Source organism: Vigna unguiculata, chromosome 3 (genome assembly GCF_004118075.2).
Source record: "Vigna unguiculata cultivar IT97K-499-35 chromosome 3, ASM411807v1, whole genome shotgun sequence".
NCBI lineage: Eukaryota > Viridiplantae > Streptophyta > Magnoliopsida > Fabales > Fabaceae > Vigna > Vigna unguiculata.
Window position 1 is genome coordinate 44,916,386 of NC_040281.1, and position 26,480 is coordinate 44,942,865.

Sequence of the window (26,480 nt, forward strand, 5' to 3'; positions counted from 1 at the left end):
ATTAAACTCACAAAAAACTTTTGCCACTTAAATTTAGCTACAATGAATTATTATAATATTGTGAATTAATAAACCTACCAATTTAAATATGACAGAGAAAACACATATATATGAATATATTTGTGTGATAAAGACTATATATCTTGTCATTTGTTAATAGTCGTCAAAATGGGTTGAATCCGCGAGTTAACCCGCTCACCATGAATTCAGACTAAATTGGGTTGAAATTTTTTTATAAATTTCAATACGGGTTGATTTTTTACTCGACTCACCTAAAACCCGGCTTATCCGGGTTGAATTCGTGATGAGCCAGGTTGACTCACCAACCCGCAAATAAAAGATCACACAAGTGTCTTTTGTTAAGTTGAGTTTTGTATTTGGGTCATGTTAGGTATTTTTTTTAGTCAACTACATTGATAATTTGTATTTTTGTGATTTTGATTTATATTTGGATTGTATTAAAGTTTATTTAGATTTTAATTAGAATTATAATTTAGTTTTGATAAAAAAAATTATGTATATTTTTTAATTAAGTGAGCTCGTGAGTTAACCCGTTTAACCCACCAACCCGTGTTAGGCCGGGTCAAGTTCAATTTTGTTTGGTTCGTTAATAAGTGAGCCGAGTTGGATTAACTCACTAAGTGATCAACCCATGGTGGGTCGAGCTGGATCGGGCCGAATTACCTGTTTTGACAGCTCTACATTTGTCTAAGCAAGAGTTTATTAAATAATATATATATATATATATATATATATATATATATATATATATATATATATATATATATATATATATATGAAGAAATTGTGTCAGAACCAATAATGTAGACATATCGTTCTAACTCGTGAGTCAATCTAGCTTATCATAGGTTTAAATCAGGTTGGGTTAAAAAAAATTCATTTTTTTCAAAGGTGGGTTGAATTGAATCTGACTCACTTGATCCACTGTTTAAACGGATTCAAACCGAGTGGAGTCAATCCACCAACCCACTAACCCACCAATAGGTGGTGGGTCGAGTAACAAAAATAGATTGCAAAAAGAAATAATTCCGTAGATGGTCCTTTTTAGCTTAATATGTGGTGAGCCAACCCGTTGGCTCACTTTGACACCCCTAAATATACATTATTATTTTGTATTAATTTTATTTTATTGTCCATCTAAACTAAGAGTGTATCAAATAATATATATATATATATATATATATATATATATATATATATATATATATATATAAACTGCGCTTGAACGAATATAATGTACATTATTATTGTGTATTAATTTTTTTATACAATAAATGGGAAGAACATTCTCATGTAAGCTAAATGGAGTTCTCATTGACAAATTAGTTGTAACGTTGAAAACTACATATCATATAGTGTGTCTAACTACGAGTTTATTAGACAAATATTCTACATTTAACAAGGGTGCTTAGTAGTCACTTAAAAAAAACAGATGTAAATATTAAATATATCAAATATAACTATTAAAATTGTAAGAGTTATGAATAAATTTTTGATGTTTTTTTATTTAGCATATTTGTTTTGAAATTTTTCATTGAGCTTTCTCAAAATTATTTTCAAATTAAAGTAATTAAATATTCTATCAAAATATTTATTTTCATTTTATTATATAATTTTGTCTTAAAATTCACATATCATCAAATCAATTATGAATATTTTAAAAATAAAACATAAATATAAATATTATGAAAAATAAATCAAACACATAATAATGAATGGTTGAATTGTATATTAATTTTTTTAAAACATATAGTAAAATCATTGTATGATAGAAATGAGATGGATTAACAACCAAAGACTATATATCATATCGCCTATCTAAAAACAAATTTATCGTACAAAGATTTATGTGTACACTACTATTATACAAGGTTATTAGACGAAGTACGTGCCCTAGACGTCTGTAAATATAAAATTATATAATATCAAATATGACTATTTAAATAAATAAATTGATATTGAGACTATTATAATTTGGTTTGATTGGTTCAACCAACTCAGTTATATATATATAGTGTTACTATTTACACACTATTATAAGCACCTAGACAAACATGTGGTCAGAAACATAAACACCTACAAACATAAATACTTAAATCATTGACAATTGAAGTCTAGATTTTTTGTGACTTTTTGGTTTTATCCTCTCCTATGTCTTTAAAATAGACTAATATTAGTATTTTAAAAATCATTTTACGCAACCTGAAAATACTCATCCATATATATATATATATATATATATATATATATATATATATATATATATATATATATATATATATATATATATATATATATATATATATATATATATATATATATATATATATAGCCTTGTTGAATGAGGACCTTACTCATCGTGGGTGCAATTCTTTCATAAATTTATGTTTCACAACTCTATCCCTTAATGGTTACGCATATATTTTATATGATATTTATCCATAATATAACATTTTATGTGTTGTCGTTGTTGTCGATCACCTTTCTGGAGTTGCCCTCCGCTGAAGCAACTAATGGAGTTGCAACACCTTTCTCTTACAAACTATGGGTATATCTCTCTTATACGTCATCTCGATATTTCTTCAAACTTTCCTCTTTTAGTTTCTTCAGTCAATGTACAATACTTTCAATAATATATGCTACCAATAGTATGATCAATTCCTTCAGCCTTTATATATATATATATATATATATATATATATATATATATATATATATATATATATATATATATATAAAGAAGAAAACATTACTGTCATTAGCATGTGTGAATGCGTTTCAATATTTTTAACATGTTTTTCTTTATAATTTATAACAGCAAAAATTGTTTTTAAACTTTTTAATTATTTATTCATACTTAAAATAAAGATAAAAGTATTACTATTCGGATCTTGATCATTAATTTTTTATGTATTGGATCTTATCAAAACATCGTAGTTAAACGTTTTTGGACAGAAGTACGTATTAGGATGAATGACCTTCTCAAAAAATTTTGAATTTTACATGTCTAACATGAACTTATTTAAAAATATTATACTCAAAATTTATCTAATTTATATATTTAATATTTAATCACAAATTACATAATTTAATATTTAAATATCTTTAGACGTTTTTTTCTTAAAACAAATAATAGTTTTGAAATTATATTTATATAAACTTCGTTTCAAATAAGCTCTTGTAATTTTTATTGTTTTTATCCTCACATGTAAGCTCGCTTTTATCATTTTTTAAATATAAATTTATTCTTTTATTCTTTATTAATATATATATTGAAAAAATAGTTTAAATTTAAAAAATAAATTATTAGAATTAAAAACGAATTATAAAAAAATAGATAGTAATTAATTTTTCTCTTGCATTCATAAAAAAATTATTATACAAAATAATCATAATTATGAAATAAACAAAATATTGTACTATGAAAGTGATTTTTCAGTATAAAAATAGAATTATCATTATTTCTTCAAAAATGAAATGGTACAGGCGAGAAAGTAAAGTATATGAAAGAATGAGAAATAGACAAAAACCCTAAATAATTCAAAAGATAAAAGGATAAGAAAAAATATTTTTTTAATAATTTTATTCTTTTTATATTTTATTATTTATTAATATTAAATTGAGTATTTTATAAAAGAAATAAAAATCCAAAAAGTTTAAAGTTTGAAAGAATCCACATCCCCCAACTCCCATAATGCTCGCCCATGAATGGTACATTAATATAAATTCACCCATGTTATCTTGTAACCATATATAAATAAGTTTATAACAACTTTACATAAAAATTAGATATTAAAATTACTTTTTATTTGAAAATGTTAGAAATATTTAATATAATTTAAAAAATATATAATTAAAATATTATCATATTGTTACTAATATTTTTATAGACTATTTTATTTAATCGATTTATTATCTTTGACTCTCAAGTTGTTCTCTATTACTTATATATACTTCATTGTTTTTTTAGAATAAATAACAACAAACATTAGAACTGATGTATTATTTTTTATTGTTTTAGGACATTGGTGTTCATAAGGTTCAGAGATTCTCTAATACACTCGATTAATAATAATCATACGGTTGTTATATCTTAGAAAAGAAACCTATATAATTTTGTTTTGCCCTATATAATAGATGCTTTTTATAGTGCTATGTCTATGTGCCTCAACACAGGATGTTTTTACTCTTTTCTTATTTATTTTTTTATCTATTATCATTATATTCTTATTAATATTCGTTAATTTATATATATATATATATTGATATTATTATTACTCTAATAATTATTATTATATTATTTCATATTTTGATTATTAATAATAGTATTATTCGATTAATATTTTCTAAAAAAAATACAATTTTGTGCTCCTAAAATTATTAGTCTGGTAAGCCGGTGATATACAATTGATTCCCGTAATATTGAACTAGGTTTCCATGATTTAAGATCGAATTTGAAATAAATGGATGAAATTTCAGGAAAAGCATATCAAAAGCAATTATTAAATTTCAGCTGTGATTGCAGGCAAAGCAATCTTATTAAATATTGCTTACAGAGCGCGTAGCCTATCCGAAAGAGTAGAGTGATTCCGAACAATAAAAAAAGCTCCTGAATTAACAGATGTTGAACATTTCAAGGACAATATCGTGAAAAAAAGGAATAAACGTGTATAAATTTAAGGCCAAGCATGCATGCATGCATGCATGCAGTGCATGCAGTGAAATGAAGGCTTTCTTATTTGCACCAAATAAAGGCCTATATGGCTGTCTCCTTGGCATTAGTAATCCTTGGTTTCTATTGAGTTCGGATTTTTGACAGTTTTTAATACAACAGACATTTTTTTAGCCTAGAAATTTTGAAAGTCTTTCTAATACAAAGAGTTTTCTAAATCACTTTCATACCATTTTTCCTTGTTAACGAAAGTCATTTTTACTTTTTTTCCCATACACGTTTTCAAATGTTGTTAGGAATAATATTCATCATTATAATATTCAAAAACTGAGATTTCTAAAAGATATTATATAATTTTATAAAATGAAAGTCTCCTTATAATTATCAATTATTCTCGTTATTAATTTAGTCATATTATCATATTAAACTTATGATTTCTGATCATGCTAATTTAGATTATCTCATTTTATTTACAGCTAGTTTTATATTGAAAATGGTTAATTTAGTATTCTTGAATCTCGTTTCTAAAACAAATATGGGTTTTATGAAATCTTGTTGAATAAGTAGTACATGGACATAGTATAAGATAATGGACAACGAAGTAAGCGCGTTATGAGAGAGGATAACTTGCATAATTAATTTATTAAGAAAGATGAAAAATTATGAATATCATTTGTCAGGATTGAAAAACATTGTATATAATTTTGTATTTGGGTTGGAACACTCCGAATGTTTTCATATATATATATATATATATATATATATATATATATATGGATGTTAATGGGGCAGGTATAATATAAATAGTAGTTTTTTCGTATCCTATCTGTCACATACCTATACTTATATTTGTGCGAATATTTGTTATACAGATATTCACATATTTTTCTATATCTACGGATATTCATATGTACCCGCAAGTATTTTCAAAAGAAAAAAAAATAATATTTAATACCACAATTTAACCATAAATTCAAATAAAAATACAATACATAATATTCATAAATTTCAAACAAAGTGCAAATAAATGTTGAATGACAGTTTACAAATAAATGAATATTTTTTAAAATTAATTGATAAAAAATAACCTATTCAAAATTAATGTGTTAATGTTTTAATCATATTTTATAAATTTTTTTTAATTTAGATTATAGTATAACGGGTACGAGTATTCACAAGTACGAATGCTATGATACTCGTACTCGCTCTATTAACGTACAAATATAAAAAATATTTGTATCGGTTACCCACGGTATCCATTTACAATATTCATTTGTTATCCATGACAGGTTTTTTATATGCAAATATCCGTGTACGAACTTTTTTATATCCTTTTATATATATATATATATATATAATATTTATATATATTGCTGATAATTTTTTTTAATAACCTTAAAATTAACTTTTTTGAAATCATATGCCTAATCCAATAAATTAATTTAACATATCTAAGTGTGCTAATTGACACCGCGAATTTATTTTGGGAAGGTGACACTTATTAATTTCATACATTAATTCAGATCATTTAAATTATTTGCCGATTTTTCTTTTCAATCATAAAGAGTTGTCACAATTATTATTTTCTATAATACAAGATGGGATAATTTAAACATGATGCTTTATTATTCATATGTATGAATAAAATATCCTTATTAATCCGTGGTGTTAAATTTAATTAAAATCTTCCAATACACAAATTTTATAAAAAGCCCCAATATGATTCTAACTTTCTCATTATGTTAGATTTTAAGTAGGAAACATCAAAACAAAATTATTTTCAAAATTTAATTATTGATTTATGATAAGTTTTACGACAAGAAAACTCATATTTTTTTATTAATTTATGAAGCCAACGCAAATTAAAATATAATGACTAGAAATATTTATGAATATGACCATAATTATATTCAATAATATATTGCTTAACCAATAATAAAATAAAATAAATATTCAATATGTTTCGACGGATGAAGACTCTTGGGAACATTTTTCTTCTGAAATGTTTATTAAAAAATTTTCCTTGGAGTTTATGTTTGGTTGTAAGACATGCATTGGAATTTCAATGAATCACTCTCAATAAATGAGGCTTTTCTCACATCCCAATTCCAAGCTATTTCCAAGGAAGTGGGAATATAATGCCCCATATAATTCAGACATTCTAGTGTTTTTCCAAGCTTTCTCTGCACCACAAGTTTCCAATGTGTACTGTGAACATATAGTTTACAAGTTGACCGTTTTTCTGAGACAAATCAGCACAAACACGTATTTGATGACATAAACAACATATTCATTTCAGAAATTCTACTTCTACTTTTTATTTATTTATATTTCCACTCCACAACGTGCAGATGGACGTTTTCAAATTCCCTTCTATATTGATTTGAAATTTCTGAAGAGTTGTTATGAATATTTTTTAATCATACTTAAACAGAATGTTTAAGTGGCACACATAATGTTTATATTTCCTATGCTTATGTACTAAACCTTGAATCAGAAACATATTAGTATATTTTTTCTTCTTTCCCACGAAATTCCATTCTTACCAAACAAGGAATGAATTTGCAGAAGTTGACAAAGCTATGACAGTTAATTTGTAACTAACGAAGTTAATGTAATAACTTCCATTATTCCTCGTATATACATGCGTAAGAATGAAATTTTCCACGCAAGTACTTTGCATAAAACGAGAAGTAAGTGAATATTTATGCAACGAATGATGTTTGGCCTTATCAATTTTATATATCATGCATGGTTTCAAAGAAAGAGTAAAAAACGCGTAAAGTAATACAAAATTATGGTCCAGGACCATGACTATATAAATATCTGGTTTTAGGGTTCTAATAATCTTTGTGTTGGAGATCTTCATTGTACTACGTTGTAGCTTTGATTAGGAAAACATCCATAGGAAGCATCGCGCTCGTTGTTTCAAATTAAGGTGCATACGTATATAGTTGTAAGTAACTGTCATCCCTGTACTACAATAATAGTATATCTTTATTAACTTCATTTTCATCGTATTTAATCTCTTATGCTTGACTTTTCAATGCAATACTGTATTATAATGAATATCATCAATATAATCATTGTCTAAAAGAATTTGGATTCTCTGTTTATTTTTTTATTTTTTTGTGCTGTTTTTTTTATTATATCTCCAAAACAATTTGATAATTATTAATTTTGAAATTTAAAAGTATATTAAAAAAATATTTAAAATACCACATAACTATTTTTAGTGTTCAACATTGGACAGCACCAAAAAATTCTTTAGAGTACATCCTAAAACTTTGATGTAGACTGATTTGATTTGCTAAAAGATAAGTAAAGTCTCACAAAATACAATTTATGTGTCAAAAATGAAAATCGGATGGTACCTCCAACAGTTTTACAATAATTAATTTTCCTCAATTTCTTATATGTAAACTATATTTTAAATTTAAAATGAACAATTTACTATGATATAAAACTATTTTTATACATAAAATTTCTTTTTAAAAATTTAAATATGAAAAGAATAAGGGGTAAAAGAGGTAATATTTAAGAAATTATGTAAAGAGGTAATGATAAAATGACAATTGCTTGAGAAGGTTGAAAAAAAATTGTCTAGTTAAATAAACAATTTTAAACTAAAATAAAAAAAAGAATAAAAAAAATTAAATTTATAAAACATAAAAAAAACCTTTATTAGGTCGATTTATAAAAATAGTCTATAAGGGTTTCTTACTCAATTTAGCTTTCTTTTTCGCATTATTTTTTTTAATTAAACATGTTTTGAGGTATAAAATTTCAAATTACTGTAGTAAAATATAAAAATCAAACTTAATATAAATAGTCTAATTTATAATAATTAATGAAAGTTAAATTAAAACTACGGTCCCTACATTTGTTCCTATTTTTTTTTTGTGTTGATTTTTTCATAAAATAATTTTACAATATATATATATATATATATATATATATATATATATATATATATATATATATATATATAAATGTTTTCATATAATAAGTGTTCATTACTGATAAATATTAGAAAAAACGACTCACATTTTCTCTTATCAACTCTGAAAAATAATAAAATATTAAATTAAATTATTTCATAAAAATATAAATCAAATTATGTAATAAAAAACTAATACAAATAATTGTAGAATGATAATATAAATTTTGAAGGGTGTCAATATATTATATCTCAAATTGATATGATATATTATCACGATATTATGAAAAAGAATATTAAAATAAAATAAAATATGAAAATATTTCAGATATTTAAATCAAAGTAAGTATAAATAAATAAATTATTTAAGAAATTAAAAAATATTCAATTTATTAAATATATAATATGTTGAAATTTTAGCTTTCTTTGTAAAGACATAGAATTGTCTGTTTCAGTTTTCGTGATACAAACTATATATTTGAGTTTCTCAGCTTTTATTTAATTCTCACAACTCATCCTTGTTTGATTTAAAGGACTGAAAAGTTGGTTATTCTTTGAGGAGTTGGCAAAAGCAATGAAGCGTCCTTTTGGTGTTCCCGAAGAGCCAGAATTCACTGTTGGGTTGGATGTTCCATTTAGCAAGTTGAAGATGGAGCTTCTCAATGAACCTGCGTCCATTATTGTGTTGACTGGTTTTGGAGGATCTGGTAAAACCACTCTGGCTACAAAACTTTGTTGGGATCAACAAGTCATGGGTAAGCCATAACACTTTTTGGTTCTTCTTCTTTAGGATTTACTCAGAAAGTAACAAGAAATTAAAAATTGTTGTATGCATTGAAGAGTTGAAAAACTTCAGATGTTACAGATATATTTCTGTAGTGTAGACATATCTATTTTAAAGCAGAGCTCAATCTTACTGAGCACTGATAGTTATGTTATGTCTTACTTTTGCACATCCTTATCGAACATGGAGAAGCATTTTCTTTGATCATGAGTGTTAGTTATTTTCTTTTTCTTTTTGTAAAACATTAAATATGGTCATTTGTTTTGTTGCAGTGCATGCACATTTTAAGATTGCTCTAGAAAGAATCCCCGGGCTCACTAATCTCTGTGGTTTGTCTAGGTAAATTCAAGGGAAATATATTATTTATCACCTTCTCCAAGTCTCCCAAATTGAAGATTATTGTAGAAAGACTATTTGAACATTGTGGAGACCAAGTGCCAGAGTTTCAAAGCGATGAAGACGCAGTTAATCAATTGGGACTTTTGCTAAGGAAAACTGATGCAGGTCCTGTGTTGTTGGTCCTGGATGATGTCTGGCCTAGCACAGAAGCCATAGTTGAGAAATTTAGAGTACAGATATCAGATTATAAAATTTTAGTGACTTCAAGGGTTGCATTTCCTATATTTGGCTCTCCATTCATCTTAAAACCGCTTGTTCATGAAGATGCAATAACCCTTTTTCGTCACCATGCTCTCTTGAAAAAAAGCAGTTCAATTATTCCTGACGAAGATCTTCTCCAAAAGGTGCTTTTTACACAAGTAACCCCATTCTTGAACATTTGCAGCTGGGGCACCTAATGAATTCTTGTAATCGACCTATTGAATTGTGGCAAAAGATGGTAGAGGAATTGTCTCAAGGTCATTCGATACTTGATTTCAACATTGATTTACTTACATCCCTACAAAAGATCTTAGATGTCTTGGAAGATAATTCCATCATCAAAGAGTGCTTCAAGGACTTGGCTTTATTTCCTGAACACCAAAGAATTCCTGTTGCTGCTCTCGTTGATATCTGGGTAGAGTTGTATGGACTAGATAACAATGGCATGCAAGTAATGGCCATTCTCAACAAATTGGACTCCATGAATTTGGTTAATGTCTTAGTAACAAGGTACAGTCAATGACAACTTATATTTCATCCTAATAGACTCTATACACCAAATAATTCAATAGCTTGTTAGCTCATGAAAGGAAAAGTTGATTCCTTACCAATTATTCCAAAGGTACCAATTAAATTGAGAATTTAAATCTTTTGCATTGTGTAACTCTGCATTTCTTGGTATGAACTACTTTGAGATCAGAAGTAGAATTTGTAAGTAATCTATCATAGAGAGATACTATACTACAATAACTGTGAAAAATACAATAACTGTTTGTGCTATTTTTATCAGGAAAAGTACAAGTGACACAGACAGTTACTACTACAATAATCGTTATGTCATCTTGCATGATATTCTAAGAGACTTGGCAATTTATCAAAGCACGCAAGAACAAACTGAACAGAGAAAAAGACTGATGATTGGCATGGATGACAATAAACCTGAAGGGTGGCTTAGGGAGAAACAGCAAGGCGTTATGATCCGCTTATGCTCAAATATTTTTGGATGGTGCATTGAACAAAAACACCGACAGATTCGTACGAGGACATTGTCTATATCAACCGGTTAGTTATACCTTTCTCTGAACTGTAGACATTTACTTTCAAACTAATAATGGTAAAGAGAAAACCCCTATGATCTACCATTTGTTACTCTTCTACCATTAACACCATATGGGTTGCTTTTGCAGACGAAACATTCACTTCATATTGCTCCAACCTACTACCAGCTCAAGCTGAGGTTCTGATTTTAAATCTTCGAACTAATCGGTACTCCTTTCCAAAGTTACTGAAAAAGATGAGTATACTAAAAGTTCTGATAGTCATGAAGCATGGTTTCCGTCCTTGTGAAATGATCAATTTTGAGGTACTTGGCTCATTAAACAACCTAAAACGAATCAGGCTAGAGAGGATTTTCATTCCTTCCTTTGTCATGTTAAAGAATCTTAAAAAGTTATCACTGTACATGTGTGATACTAGACAGGCTTTCGAAAACAGTGACATGCTGATCTCAGATGCTTTTCCAAATCTAGAGGAGTTGAATATTGAGTATAGCAAAGATATGGTTAGATTGCCTACGGGGCTGTGTAATATCACCTCCTTGAAGATGCTGAGTATCAGTAATTGCCATAAGCTTTCTGAATTGCCTCAAGAAATTGGAAGCTTGGTGAATTTGAAACTCCTAAGGCTGAGTTCTTGTACTGATTTGGAAGGGATACCAAATTCTATTGTAAGACTTTCAAATCTAAGACATATGGACATCTCAAACTGCATCAGCCTTCGTAATTTACCAGAGGACTTCGGCAATTTATGTAATCTTAGAAATTTGTACATGACTAGTTGTGCAAGATGTGAATTGCCACACTCAATCGTCAATCTCAAGAATTTAAAGGAAGTGGTGTGTGATGAAGAGACGGCTGCTTCATGGGAACCTTTCAAGCACATGCTTCCCAATCTAAATATAGATATTCCCCAACTTGATGTTAACTTGAATTGGCTTCATGCAATTCACTCCTAATACCTTGTTCATGCAGTTGTCATTATATCTGCACGTTGTGTTTAACCACACCAGAAAGTAAAGGAATGAAACATGGCTACGTTTGCACATTGGAATATGATGGGAAAAGGAAAGTTCTATATCTATGGTAATTGTTTTTGCTTAGGTTGACTGCCTCCATATTATGTAATTATGTAAAGTGTTAATGTTTGCGAATGATAGCTGTATATTTTTGTATAGTGTTAATGTTTGACTGTAACTTTGGTAGCTAGTATTTTCCCTTCTTTAAACATTATTCATATGTGTTAGCTTACTCATTAATAATCGGCTCATAGCTCATGGTATGTTTACACTATCAATTAGTTAGAAACTATTGTAATAAAATAATATGAAAAATAAATTACATTTATAAATTATCATAAAATTATTTTTTTCGTTTTAAAAAGTTTAAGGTTAAAAAATATGAATTTAATTTTAGTACAATGTTGAATTAGTGTCCAATCTTAAACAACCTCAACACACTACTCTTAAACAAACTTAGCAAACTAATATGTGACAAGTCTAATTTGTCAATTTTTTTTTTTTCAATTTGTCTTCTCTTATCCTAAATTTAAATTATTATTTAAAATGTGAATTTAATCTTGTTGTAAAAGGTGATAGGCTCCTACACGTAGTGGTTCTAAGAATGGTCAAACAAGATGCTTATAACTGTACTTTAAAAATATTATAATATATAATAATTAATATTTGAATTTTAAAATTAAAACATATATTATTAAAATATTAATGTGATGAGCTGTTAGATGCGTATTTATTCTTAGTTGTAAATTTATGAATGCTATTTGGTAGACCTAGGTTGAGTTTTTTTTATTTTGTGCCACTTTTTACTTATTTTTAATATATTAAAAAAATAATATATTTTAAAATATTAAAATTAATGGACATCAATATATATATTTGGTTAAAATACTTTATTGGTCCACGTTTTTTTATCAAAATCTCAAATAGATTTTAAGATTTTTTTTAATCTCAATAAGTCTATATTTTTTGAAAATACTAACAATTAATGAAAAAAGAGGTGTTATGTATATTTATGTTCATTCTTTTAATTTTAAAAATAAATATAAATAATTTTTTAAATTTTATTTTAAATATTTATTTATTTATTTTGTAGATAATATTTTTTATTGAAGATACTTATTTTAGTTTAAAAATAATTAATTTAAAAAATAAACAAATGAAAGAATTAAATATAAAATAATGGTTACTTAAAAATTAAAAAAGTAAAATAGTTATTTAATTTAAACAAACAGTTATTTATTAAAGGACAAAATTAAAAATATAATGAAAATTAATTATTATCATTATTCTTATATTAAAAAGATAAAATAGCACTTGCTTTTTATTATTCAACCACACTTGTTACGAGACAAAGAGTATAACATTTATAACTAAATTATTAGTTAATAAACATTTTCATCAATTAAATACCTTTTGAAATTTATCTCTTCCACTCCTACCTTATAAACACTTAACTCAAAGTTTAGTTAGACCAGCACTCTCTTAACATTTATAGAACGAAAAAAGGGAGATAAAACTCAAAATAAGTACAAATTAGTTTTCTTAAAATTCTCAAAACAAATAAAGAATTCTTTAAATAAATTAGGGTTAATTATGTTTTTCGTCCATCAAGTATTGAATAATTCTAGTTTTCGTCCTCCATCTAAAGATTGATCTATTTAGGTTCCTTACGTTTTGAATTGCATAGAATTGGTCTTCAATTTTAAACGTCTATTAGTTTTAATTGACACCTGACATAAAATTTTCAAGTACCTACATGAAGATATGACGAGTTCAAATTGAAAAGTTTGTTAGGTGTCAATTAAAAATAACGGTGTTTAAAATTGAGGACTAATTCCATGCGATTGAAACGTGAGGGACCTAAATAGATCAACCTTTGGATGGGGGACGAAAACCAAAATCGTTCAACACTTGAAGGACGAAAAACATAATTAACCAAAGAAACTACTTAGTTTTGTATGGCAAATAATTTACATATTTAAATCTTCAATTTTAACAATGATAATAATATAATACAGAATTAAATATGTTTTTAGTCTATGAACTTTAACTTCAAATTGGAATTCGTCTATGTCTAAAATTGTGATATATTTTACTTCTCAAACTTTAGAAAATGAATGCGTAGTCTTTCTGACTGAATGACGTTAACATTTTTTACATATCCAAACATGTTTCATATTAACATTTACATTATTTACATCGTTTGACACATCTTTACCTTACTGTCAAACAAAAAAAATGTAATTTTTACACATTAAGGACCTATTCTCTTGGGTGGATTAAACTGTTCACAGGAATAACTGAGCGCGGATTGATGAATATAGTTGTGTTCCATTGCATTGATTTGGACGGATAAGCGACGACGAATTTGAGGGATCCACAATTTTTTTCATCCACCATCCAAGGAGAAGATTAGCAAGTATTATGAGCAAATTACCATATTGCCCTCGCTTTTCATTTCACACGCAGTACAATATTGCGTGAGAGGTGTTGCGGTCGGGCTGTGATTGGTGTTGTAGGGTGGTGGCGTGAGTAGTGTTGGAGGTGGAGTGGCGCACCGGTGTGTTGGGGTGGTGATAGATGGCACTGGCAGGTGAGGGGTGGTGAGCGAGGCACCTGTGTCATTGTTGCGTGAGGTTGGGATGGCACCGGTGTGGGCACCAGTGTTGTGAGTGGTGTTGCAGGGGGCGTGGCAGGTGTTGGGGTGGTGAGTGGATGGCACTGGCAGGTGAGGGTGGTGAGTGAGGCACCAATGTCTTCTAGTGGTGGTGAGGTGTTGTGTTGTTGCGTGAGGTTGGGATGGCACCGGTGTGGGCATCGATATTGTGCTGAGAAGAGAGAGGGACGACACCGGTTACATAACCGGTGCCTTGTTTTCAAAGGGGGCAACACTGGTTACGACACCGGTGTCGTTGGTTTTTTTTTTTTTTGACCTTTTTCTTTACTTCTTTTGACTTTTTTTTATTTTTTTAACTTTTTTTTAACATTATTTAACTTTAGTTTAAAATTTAATTATATAATTTTTTAAAAAATTTAATTGTGTAATTTTTTTACATTCATAAAAATTTAATTTTTTTTTATTTTAAAATTTTATATAATTTTAATATTTTTTTTAATTCGTATTAATTAATTATAATTATTTTTATAACATCAAATTACAAAATCATTCTCTTTTTTTACACAAGGGTATTATGGTAACTTAATAAATATATCTATTTTAACATATAATTTTATCTATCACATCAATCAAATCTTTCACTAACTTTCATCAAAATTATTTCCAAATTCACTCACTTTATCCTCTAAATCCACTCAAAAAAAACACAAATATCCATCCACCTAAATCTACACAAATCCATCTTCATACTCTTTCCCATATCCATCTACACAAAGGAACACACCCTAAAAATCTTAACATAATTGAATTGAATTAAAAGAACTATATTTATTTATTTTTAAATTTAAAAATCAAAATATATTAAAATTTCAAATATAAACGAATTTGAGTTTTGATTTAAAATTCAGGATTAAAAACATGTAATAAATAATATATTATTGCATATCATATCATCTAACTGTATTATTATATTTTAGTCTCTAAGTGGGGGCTTAATAGTTAAGACTCCGGTGTAAAAAAATTGAGAGCAAATAGAATGTAATATTGGTACTATTAAAATAAAGACGGCGTCGTTTGGCGGGATGCGTGGTGTGCAAGGACGAAAGAAGAGGAAGATGAGATAAATGAAGATATCTCGGATTTGTGAAAAAAGCGGAGAAGAAAAACTCAACTCCATCATCTCCTTCTACACTTAACAAATTCAATTCTCTTCTCTCTGTTTCTTCAGCTTCTTCCTCTTCTTCTATCGTTCATTTTCTTCTGCTTCCTTCAATATCTTCTTCTCGTTCCTCCCGTTTCCCCCTCCAACCATGCTTCATCGCTCACTCCTCTTCAACCATTCGCTTCTTTATCTTCAAACTTACCAATCGCCTCTTGCACGCAATTGCAGAACCTCTCTTCACTTACAACGCCCTTCCATCATTACCTACTCTCCAGGTTGCAGGTAAACAATCCTGTCCCTCCATTATTCACTCTTTTCTTTAAAATATTCTTTTCCATTTTATTTGATCTTTTATTTTCAATAAAAAAAAAAAGCGATTTAAAGAAACCAAATATCAGATGTTAAAAAAATAAGCTGTTTATTTTTTATTGGTTGAAAACTTAATATATACGTAAAAATAAAGTTGACAAATCACGTGTGGTGGTTGTTGCTGATAACGTTTCCACCACTTTGCGCAGAAAGTCATCTATGTTGTTTTTCCTATGAAATTTCCTAAAAGTATCGTGACAACACATGCATAAGAGAAAATAATTTAAGACCATACGGTTTCCACAATAATTGTAGATTTCGATTCGTTCAATAGTTCTTTGTTTTTTATTTCCATTGAATAAATTCTCCACCTTACACGCGCCCCACCTTTCAAGGCAGGAACGTACGTTTAAAACGCTCAAGAAAGTGATTTATTGCGCTTTAATTTAAACATCTTGGACGGGTTCCTCGATCTAAGGCTGTAATTTCTATCAACTTGACTGGAATGTATATATAAAATCAAAAAATGCGAATTGGAATTTGGTGACATGTTCTTCTAGATATTAATTGATATAGAAAATTATTTAATTTATCCTTTTTCTTTTACTCATTAAATAAGAAAAGATGATTTCTTACCGTTCTTTCTCTCCTATTTCAATCAAAGTACCTGGTCCACATTATTAACTTCTACTTTGGAACGTTGAAAAATAAGAAAAAGAAAAGGTAATCCAGTGAAACAAAAGCACGATGGAGAATATGAATTGTAAAAAGTTAGCCAAGCTCGCAGGTTTTTAAATTAGAGGGACTGACGTAAATCAAACAAAAGTTTTTTTTTTTTTTAAGGTTTAAATATATTTTTCGTCCTCATTTACATAGTATTTCTTGTGGGTGGTTCTTATTTTAATAGAATGTTTAAAATGGTCATCATTTTGACCGAATGTTTAAAATGGTTTTCATTTTCGTAATTCGTGTTTTATTTGGTCATTTTCTGTGACGCCGTTTAAATCAGTAACGAAGAACATGTGACATTTGTTTGTAGTATGTATTACGTTGCATTGAGTATGTTACGTGTACTGTACACTGTACAGGTGTGGTAATTTAGAAACATGCAAAACATCATAACAATCCAAGCAGAACTAAACCCTAAAATAGAATTACGAAAACCCTAATCTATGAGTAAACACAACCCAGAAAACCCTAAAGCCACCTTGTTGATGATGATTAATTGGAAAATTGAAATGAAGAGTGCGATTGCAATCCAACAATGAAATAACTTGCTTTCTCTACAAATCCGAGTTTAAGAAAGACAAAGATGAATAAATCGCCTCCAACAATAAAGAGCACGACTGCGATTCAACTCAAGCCTAATTGCAAAATTTCTCCTAAACTGGAAAGTTAACGTTAATTAGCTATTTGTACAGTAGATGTAGCACACCCCAAATACAATGCAAAGTAATATAAAATAAAACACAAATTGCGAAAATGAGAATCATTTTAAATATTCGATAAAGATGAGAAACATTTTAAATATTTTGTTAAAATTATTAAAATGAGATCCGCAACAAACACTAATACAATGAGAACGAAAAAAGGTATTTAAGTTTTTTTAATATATATTTTGTACTGAACAACCTAAATATTATCTCATTAATTAAAGCATCTACGCGTCTTTTAGAACGTTGAAATGGCGAAAGTCACTGGAAACGAACACGAAGAACTCAACGCAGATTCCAAATCCAGCTTTCTATGCTGATAATAAATACTGCGTTTCGCGCTCTCATTTTAATCTTTTCAATATTTCAATAGCAACCAACTTACCGTTGCTTCGCTCCAAATCGCAAATTTAATTATCCCCAAGAAGAAGGACTCAAGACGCAAAAACACTACTTCATAGGAGGTTTGAGCAATTTTCTCAAAGGCACGAGTTTTTTATTTTGGACTTTGATGTCTCAGAGTATATAGATAACTGTCTCATTTTGTTCTACAATTTCAATTTTATGCAACATCACTGACTTTTGTCTTTCACAACTTGTTCCTTGTTTGATTGAGCAGAGGAAGGAAGCAAAAGATTGGCTGTCATGGGAGAGACCAATCAACTTGTTATTTTGACAAGATTTCAAGATGCTATCAGAATGGTCATGGACATAGTTGAAAAAGGTAGGAAGAACAAAAGGAGCAAGCGGATACTTAGGTCAACCCTAAAAAATATGACTCTAGTGGTGCAAGAGATAAAGCAATACAATGAACACTTGAATCCACCCAGAGAAGAAATCATCACTCTTGTCAAAGAAAAAGATGCAGGGGAAAAGCTTGTGTGCAATTCATGCTCCCGGAGCTTGTGGTGGACCAAATTTCTATCTTGGTTTTCACTCTACGAGGAGGGTCTTTTGCATCAGAAGAATGATTCGCGTACTGCGGATGACAAGCAAGTTAAGGATATAAAAAATACACTGTACAAGTTGAGAGAGATTATTGAGCTTCTTGATATGGAGAATTTTGAGCAGAAGATTAAAGGAGCTGGAATGACAATTAAGTCTCCTTATGGTGTTCCTGAAAACCCAGAATTTACTGTTGGCTTCGGTCCACTGTTGAGCAAGTTGAAGATGGAGGTTCTCCAGGAGGAAGGTGTGTCCACCCTTTTGTTGTCTGGCCTGGGTGGATCAGGTAAAACAACCTTGGCTACAATGCTCTGCAAGGATAAAGAAGTCAAGGGTAAGTGATCATTCTTCTTTGGTCCTCTCATTCCTGATAGATTGGCTGACTAATTCTTTATAACTTCATTTGTAGATCCCCTAACCAATTCTTCATAAGTCATCTACATTCATAAAGAATTTTGTTTTGAGTGATAGTTATCCCCTAATCAATTCTTCATAACTTCATTTATAGGTCCTCTATCTCATAGTAAAAGACAGACGAGAAAAAGATCTCTGAAAATTTGCTTGTAGTGATAGTTATGCCCTCACCAATGCTTTCATGAATTCACTTATATATCCTCTATCTCATACATACAATTCTCTGTCATAAACTATTCAACTTTCACTAAAGATAGTAGAAGAAAGGGATGAAAAATGTTCGTTTGAAAATTGCAAACATCTATGGAAGTTTATACGTAACAGATGAAAATTGTGGCAAGCCAAATGTTTTGAATCCCTATTTCTGTGATATAGGACAGTTTAAAGCAGAGTTCATACTTTCTGTACACTGATATCCTTTGATAGATTGTTTTTGTTTCGTTCAAGACATCAAAACAAATGCTGTGGTCTGACAGATCTCTTTGCTTACACCAGGTAAATTCAAGAACAATATTTTGTTTGTCACCATCTCCCAAACGCCTAAGTTGAAGAATATCGTAGAGAGATTATTTGAACATTGTGGCTACCACGTGCCTGAGTTTGTAAGTGATGAAGATGCAATTAAACGGTTGGAAATTTTGATGAGGAAAATTGAGGGAAGTCCACTGTTGTTGGTCTTGGATGATGTTTGGCCCAGCTCGGAAGCCCTTGTTGAGAAGTTTAAATTCCAGATGTCTGATTATAAAATTTTGGTGATTTCAAGGGTTGCATTTCCTAAATTTGGCACCCAATTCATCTTGAAACCCCTTGCTCACGAAGATGCAATGACTCTTTTCCGTCACCACGCCCTCTTGGATGAAAGAAGTTCAAAATGCAGTTTAAGTATTCCTAACGAAGAAATTGTCCAAAAGGTGCTTATTCCTTACTTTCTGACATGGATGTGTAATCTATAACTGTCCTTCTTGTCTGAAGTCATTCACTTGAAGTAGGCATCTCAAGATAGGAAGAACATAACCACTTGCAATTAAAATAAAACTTATTGATGAGTTAAGAGAGTAGAAATCTATGTTTTAACCCCCAAAAGCAATATCATGGTAGATAACCTAGGTACGACCTTTTGTTTACTAACCTTATTTGCATGCACTGAAATGCAGGTTGTGAGATATTGCAAGGGTTTACCGCTTGCCATTAAAGTGATTGGTAGATCACTGAGTAATCAGTCTCTTGAGTTGTGGCAAAAGACGCTGGATGAGTTATCACAAGGTCATTCTATACTTGATTCTAGTACTGAATTAATTTCATGCTTCCAAAAGCTCTTGGATGTTTTAGAAGATAATCCCATTACCAAGGAGTGCTTCATGGACCTTGGGTTATTTCCTGAAGATCAAAGAATTCCCCTTCCTGCTCTCATTGACATGTGGGCAGAATTGTACAAATTAGATGATGATGGCATAGAGGCAATGGAAATCATAAAAAAGTTAGACTCCATGAATCTGGCTAATCTTTTAGTAGCAAGGTGAGATGACTAGTTATTTTTATCTTTCCAGCTTCTTAACATAAATAAACTGAATTTTACTCAAACAAATAATTCAATAGCATGTGTAGTTCATGCAAGAATCAATTAGTAACTTATAAATAGATCCAAATGACCATTTCTCTTGGAGTGAATGTAATCTTCGCACATCATGCAACTCTACATTTTTTTAACTCATGTTGAAATTCGTAATTTTTCTATCTAATAGAGAGCGTGTATTATATAATCTTGTGGGATAATTTCTCTTTTTACTAAAGATTTTTTTTTTCCTGCTCCTTTACCAGGAGAAACACAAGTGACTCAGACAATTACTACTACAATAATCACTTTGTCGTCCTTCATGATCTTCTAAGAGATCTTGCAATTTATCAGAACAACCGGGAACCAATTGATCACAGAAAGAGAATTATTACTGGCATAAATGAAAATCAAAGTCAACGGTGGCTTGGGGAAAAGCAACACGGCATGTTGTCCCGCTTGTTGTCAAAATATCGCGGATGGTGTGTCAAACAGACTATTCAACAGGTCTCAGCCCGCACATTGTCGCTGTCAACTGGTTAGTTCTACCGTTTTTGAAGTGTATACTTTTAAATGTTAAAAACTGCTAATAAGAAAGTAGAATTGATTTGCCGCTGATTACATTTGCCCCAACTGACATCATATGGGTTGTTTTTGCAGATGAAACTTGTGCTTCATATTGGTCCGACTTACAACCATCCCAAGCAGAAGTTCTGATTTTAAATCTTCAAACTAAGAAGTACACCTTTCCAGAGTTCATGGAGAAAATGATTAAATTAAAAGTTCTTATCATGACAAATTATGGTTTTCATTATTCTGAAGTGGACAATTTCCAACTACTAGGTTCTGTATCGAACCTGAAAAGAATCAGACTAGAGCGGATTTCTGTTCCTCACTTGGGCGCATTGAAAAATCTTAAAAAGTTATCTCTCTACATGTGTAGTAACATAAGCCAGGCTTTTGAAAATGGCACCATCCTAGCTTCAGATTCATTTCCAAGTTTATTAGATTTGAACATTGACTATTGCAAGGATATGGTCAAATTGCCTAATGGGATCTGTGACATTACCTCTCTAAAGAAGCTCAGCATTACTAATTGCCACAAACTTTGTTCTCTGCCCCAAGAAATTGGACAGTTGTTGAATTTGGAACTCCTGAACCTAAGTACCTGTACTGACTTGGAAGAGATACCAGATTCTATTCAAAACCTCGCTAAGCTAAGACTTCTTAACATCTCAAACTGCATAAGCCTTTCAAATTTACCAGAGGAATTTGGCAATTTATGTAATCTCAGAAATCTCAATATGACAAGCTGTGCAAGATGTGAATTGCCATACTCAATAACCAATCTTGAGAATTTAAAAGTAGTGGTATGCGATGAGGAGACAGCAGCCTCATGGGAAGCATTCGAAGCTATGCTTCCCAACCTGAAGGTGGAGGTTCCTCAAGTTGATGTTAACCTAAACTGGCTTCATTCAATAAGCTCCTAACTCCTAGGACCTGTTCTGCTTCATGGAAGGAAACATTTGAAGCTATGCTTTCCAATCCTAAAGTCAGAGAGGTTCCTCAAATTGATGTTAACGTAAATGGCTTACCAATAGCCGCGAGTATTTTATGTATATTGTATAAAAGTTTCTACAATAACTCTACTTTTGTCACCAAATGTGATGTATTTGCCTGTTTCATGCAAGTTGCAAACAGCAGAAGATAATTGAAAAAGGTAGGAGATTGCGTGTAATGTTTGTGATGTCATGAATTGACATGCTTAGTACTACTACGTGTTGTAAGTTTGCTCACTTCTGAACTTCTATAAAGTATGCCTTTTATCTTAGAATTTAAACTTTTGTCCCTCGAATTTTTCGTTCTAATTCAGTCCCTGACAAATGTGATGTATTCTTTATCCGAAATCCAGTGTCGCAATAAAATAAACCTTGGAAGGGACACGTCTAACGACTTCTTGCAAGGTAGATACATAATCATCTTCATTATCATATATTTGCTAATATCCATAATCTTGTTTCTTAACTCACAAAGTGTTTTGTTTATTAACGATGCAAAAGCTGGAGTTTCTAGTTTCTAACTGTCGCACAGAACTACGAACTTCTCAAGGGACTCCTTCTCTGTCGTTTTATGGAGCAGATACGCTTCGGCACATTTCTCATGTTGTAACTTGTAACATATTTTAAGATCATCCTTCGTCTCATCACGTGATTCTTTTGTCTTGGTATGTAATAATTTATTGAATAGCTTTATATCTTTCGTATAAACTCAAATGACAAACCTCTAATTCCACAAAAGAAAGTATTTAAATTTAAATTTTAATAGTTAGGAAGATGTTTATGAATATATTTATGTTAGGGTTAAATATGTTTTTGGTCTCTCAAGTTTCAATGAATTTTGTAATTAGTCTCTCTTCGAAACTTGATATCAATTTAGTCTTTTATCTTTAAAAATGTGTGGATTTAGTTATTCTTACCAAATTTTGTTAAGTTTATTTTGACATTTTAAATGCATTTTATGATAATATTTAAGTTAACATTGAAGCGAAAGTGTGTCAAACTGTGTAAACAATTCAAATACTATCATGAAATGGGCTTGAAACGTCAGATAAACTTAACAAAATTTGGTAAGAAGTACTAAATCCATACATGTCTAAAGATGAAGGACTAAATTAGTATTAAGTTTCGAAAAGGGACTAATTCCAAAATTCACTAAAACTTGAGGGATAAAAACAATTTTAACCCTTTATGTTATATATGTTTATCATCTCTTTCGATTTTAATTTATATAGTAATATTTGAAAATGAAAAATTGTATTAGAGTTATGATACAAAATAAGAAAGAGACACTCAAAGAAATTATGCATGAATAAGAGAAACTTCACCATTGGCAAACTTCATCTTCTCTTTTCCTTGCCAAAAACAAACTTCTCCACTATGCATGATAAATTATCACTTCACACATTCTTTGTCTTTGGTAGTGCACTAAAATTATGGTGTCTTATTTGGACTTTTCTTTTGTAGATTATATTTGTCACAACCAGAGTGAACTCTTTATCATAGATAAGGTCTTCTCCAACAAATATTGGCTCTTTTTATCTTTTTTAAGACTCTCGTGAACTTATCCTTCAATGATAGTGATATCTTACGAATTGCATATTTGAAGCTATTGGCACTCGAAACACTTTAGTAATTCAGATTGTTCTTTGGTGGTAAGGTTTAGGATGAGAGAAACATGTTGCTATGTGATTCGGGGAAACAATAACACAACCAAATTTACTAGAGAATATAACTGATATAATTTTCCCTAACTTGCAAGAATTTATGAGGAGCAACTCTCAAAAAATGACAATAATAAATCCCCAAAAACGCAAACAAAGACATCAAGATTTTTAACGTAAAAAATCCCTCAAAACAAAAGTAAAAATCACGAGTCGTCTAGATCAAAAAAATAGTTCCACTATAATAAAGAGTATAAATGAGTTTTAACCAAAGGTACAAAAATAGTGCTAACACCCAACCAAACAACAAAACAACAAAGCTTGCAAAGTTGAAGAACAAAGAGAAAAGAAACCTAAAAACACAACTGCACTACAAACTCAATTTCTCCCAACTCAGACCTCGTATTGACAATTCGAACAATCAAAATGAAGAATGTGATGTTTCAAACCTGCTATCAAATTTTAAACACGATCTAACAGTGAACGAATTTGTAGTGTTAATTTTACAATGACAGATCGGTGAAAAATGTGAACAAATTTTTATCTCTTCTCTCTCAATGTATTAGTGTTCTAAGTGGATTTTGAATCTTCCTTTTTTGTGTCTATCTTACTTTCTGACACTCTCTCTCATATACGTGAGCTTCTCAACTCTTAGGTCTTTTCTCCACATAGGAAGGGAGCCCAATACGCAAATCTCCCCCTCACAACTATGTGGAGATAACTGTCAAACCAGTGATCACACAACAAACTTCAAATTTTCCTCTTGGCAATGCTTTAGTCATCATATCATCACCATTATCATCTGTATAAACATTTTCCAATTCCAATAACTTAGCATCCAAAACATCATGTATCCAATGATACCTCACATCAATATGTTTGAATCTAGAATGGAAAGTTGGATTCTTACCAAGATGGATAACACTCTAACTATCAACAAACAATGGATAGTTATCTTGCACAAAACCAAGCTCCCGCAAGAATTTTTTCAGCCATAATAATCCCTTGCATGCTTCAGTAATGACAATGAACTTTGCTTCTGTAGTAGACAATGCTACGCACATCTTCATTCTTGATTGCCAAGCCATTGCTCCCCTTGCAAATATTTTGGAGATGAACAATATTGCTTTATTTTAAAAAAATTAGACTGGGTTGAGTAAAAATTTCAAATATAAAAACTAAATTGAATACAAGACGTTACCATGTGACATTGTTACAAACACATGATATTAACTCGCCATGTGACATTGATACTATCATGTGACACAACAATGACCTAACACTTGTCAAAAATTAAATTAAATTAAATTAAATTAAAAATTAAAAATACTATGAACTCACATGTAATATGTACATATACCAGATTAACACCTATCTAACATAAAATGTCTAATTGGACTCTATAAAAAATGAGGACTTAATTAAAGCAAATAAAATAAAAGTTATGACCCTAGATGAATAATTCAAACAAATAAGAGGACCAAACATGAGTTTTAAATGTAAGTTTATGATATAAACAAATATAAAATAACATATTTTTTTTTTACAAAATATCTGTAATAAACAATAACTAAATAAGTAGTGAGAAACAAGTTGGACTAAGTTATTCATATTTCATGTTGACTATTCATTAAATGATTGATACACTGAGCTGCAGCATTAAAACTGGTCCATTATGCAATGTGGGTCACTTTCGCACGTCCATCCCACAGGAGAAAAGAAAAACATCCGAACTGTTTATTGTGGTTACCAAAGTGTGCAGTGACGCAAAAGGGTAATCAGATTCATCAGGAGCCAAATCTAGGAAAAACAACCTTGAAGTCATCGAAATTTTATAATCTGACATCTGGAATTTAAATTTCTCATCAAGGGATTCAGATCCAACAACCTCAATCGTTTACCTGCATCTTCATCGCTTTGAAACTCAGATCCAGCTGCAGAGAAGCTCTTGTTGGGAAATTTGAATTTCAAATGTCAGATTATAAAACATTGGTAACTTCAATCCAAGTCTTGGTCCTCAAATCGATTAATAACTGATTGCAGATTGTCGCGTAGGATAACAATTGCTGTTCTTTTATTTGCTTGCAAGCACTGAATGCAGGTTGTGAGAGGACGGAGTGGAGCAGTGCAGATTAGAAGAGTATAATTCTTTCATAGCTATCACGAGCTTGTTACATGTTATTTGTATTCAAAGTTATCTAAATAGGAATAGATTAGTATGCTTTTGTATAAAATCCAACAATTGTATGGGTTTTTTCCATGAAAGTTCTCTCCTATTCTTTGAGATCTATAATCTTAACCACATGGATGAGTTTTCTTACAGGAAAACCACTCCGTTGTGCCGTCAGAATTTGGCAAAAGATTGGGAGAAGTCACCACAAGGTTAATCTACTTTTCATATACACTTTTAAATTGCTAACATCTTTTTGTTATGACGTAACGAAAGCACATTTTTATTTGTATTTGCATTTTTTAAAATTTTAAAAGAACTAACTTCTTATTAAATATTATGATAGACAAATTATAAAAAATGAATAATTCTCTATTCAAGTAAAATTGAATGTAATAGTAAAAGAAGAGAGTTAAAAACTATTATCTTATATTTAGTAGAAAATACTTATATTTAGGAGAAATTAAAAAATATATATATTATACATACTAAATGAGAAATTCTCGTTATACATAGATTATGAAGGAATTAATAATAAAATATCAATATCTCTTTTATTTATAATAT

The 26,480-nt window shown here is 29.8% G+C and overlaps 2 protein-coding genes across 4 annotated transcripts; both read left to right on the forward strand.

Moving 5' to 3' along the window:
- Positions 1-7,562: 7,562 nt before the first annotated feature.
- On the forward strand, positions 7,563-12,247 carry LOC114179739 (probable disease resistance protein At5g66900). The gene is given in 6 exon segments (XM_028066164.1): positions 7,563-7,649; positions 9,167-9,388; positions 9,757-10,164; positions 10,167-10,527; positions 10,808-11,079; positions 11,205-12,247. Coding segments are annotated over 5 exon segments (2,049 nt in total). The 5' UTR covers positions 7,563-7,649; positions 9,167-9,207; the 3' UTR covers positions 12,032-12,247.
- Positions 12,248-15,829: 3,582 nt separating this feature from the next.
- Positions 15,830-22,357, forward strand: LOC114175934 (probable disease resistance protein At5g66900). 3 transcript variants are annotated; one of them, XM_028060787.1, is made up of 6 exons: positions 15,830-16,152; positions 18,232-18,891; positions 19,467-19,882; positions 20,126-20,487; positions 20,790-21,061; positions 21,184-22,357. In XM_028060787.1, exons 2-6 carry the CDS (start codon positions 18,258-18,260, stop codon positions 22,011-22,013), a joined length of 2,514 nt encoding a protein of 837 aa, XP_027916588.1. In that variant the 5' UTR covers positions 15,830-16,152; positions 18,232-18,257; the 3' UTR covers positions 22,014-22,357. The 3 variants fall into 3 exon arrangements, with proteins under 3 accessions (XP_027916588.1, XP_027916586.1, XP_027916587.1); XM_028060785.1 differs by lacking the exon at positions 15,830-16,152 and adding an exon at positions 17,855-18,097; XM_028060786.1 differs by lacking the exon at positions 15,830-16,152 and adding an exon at positions 17,855-18,076.
- The last annotated feature ends 4,123 nt before the right edge of the window (positions 22,358-26,480 follow it).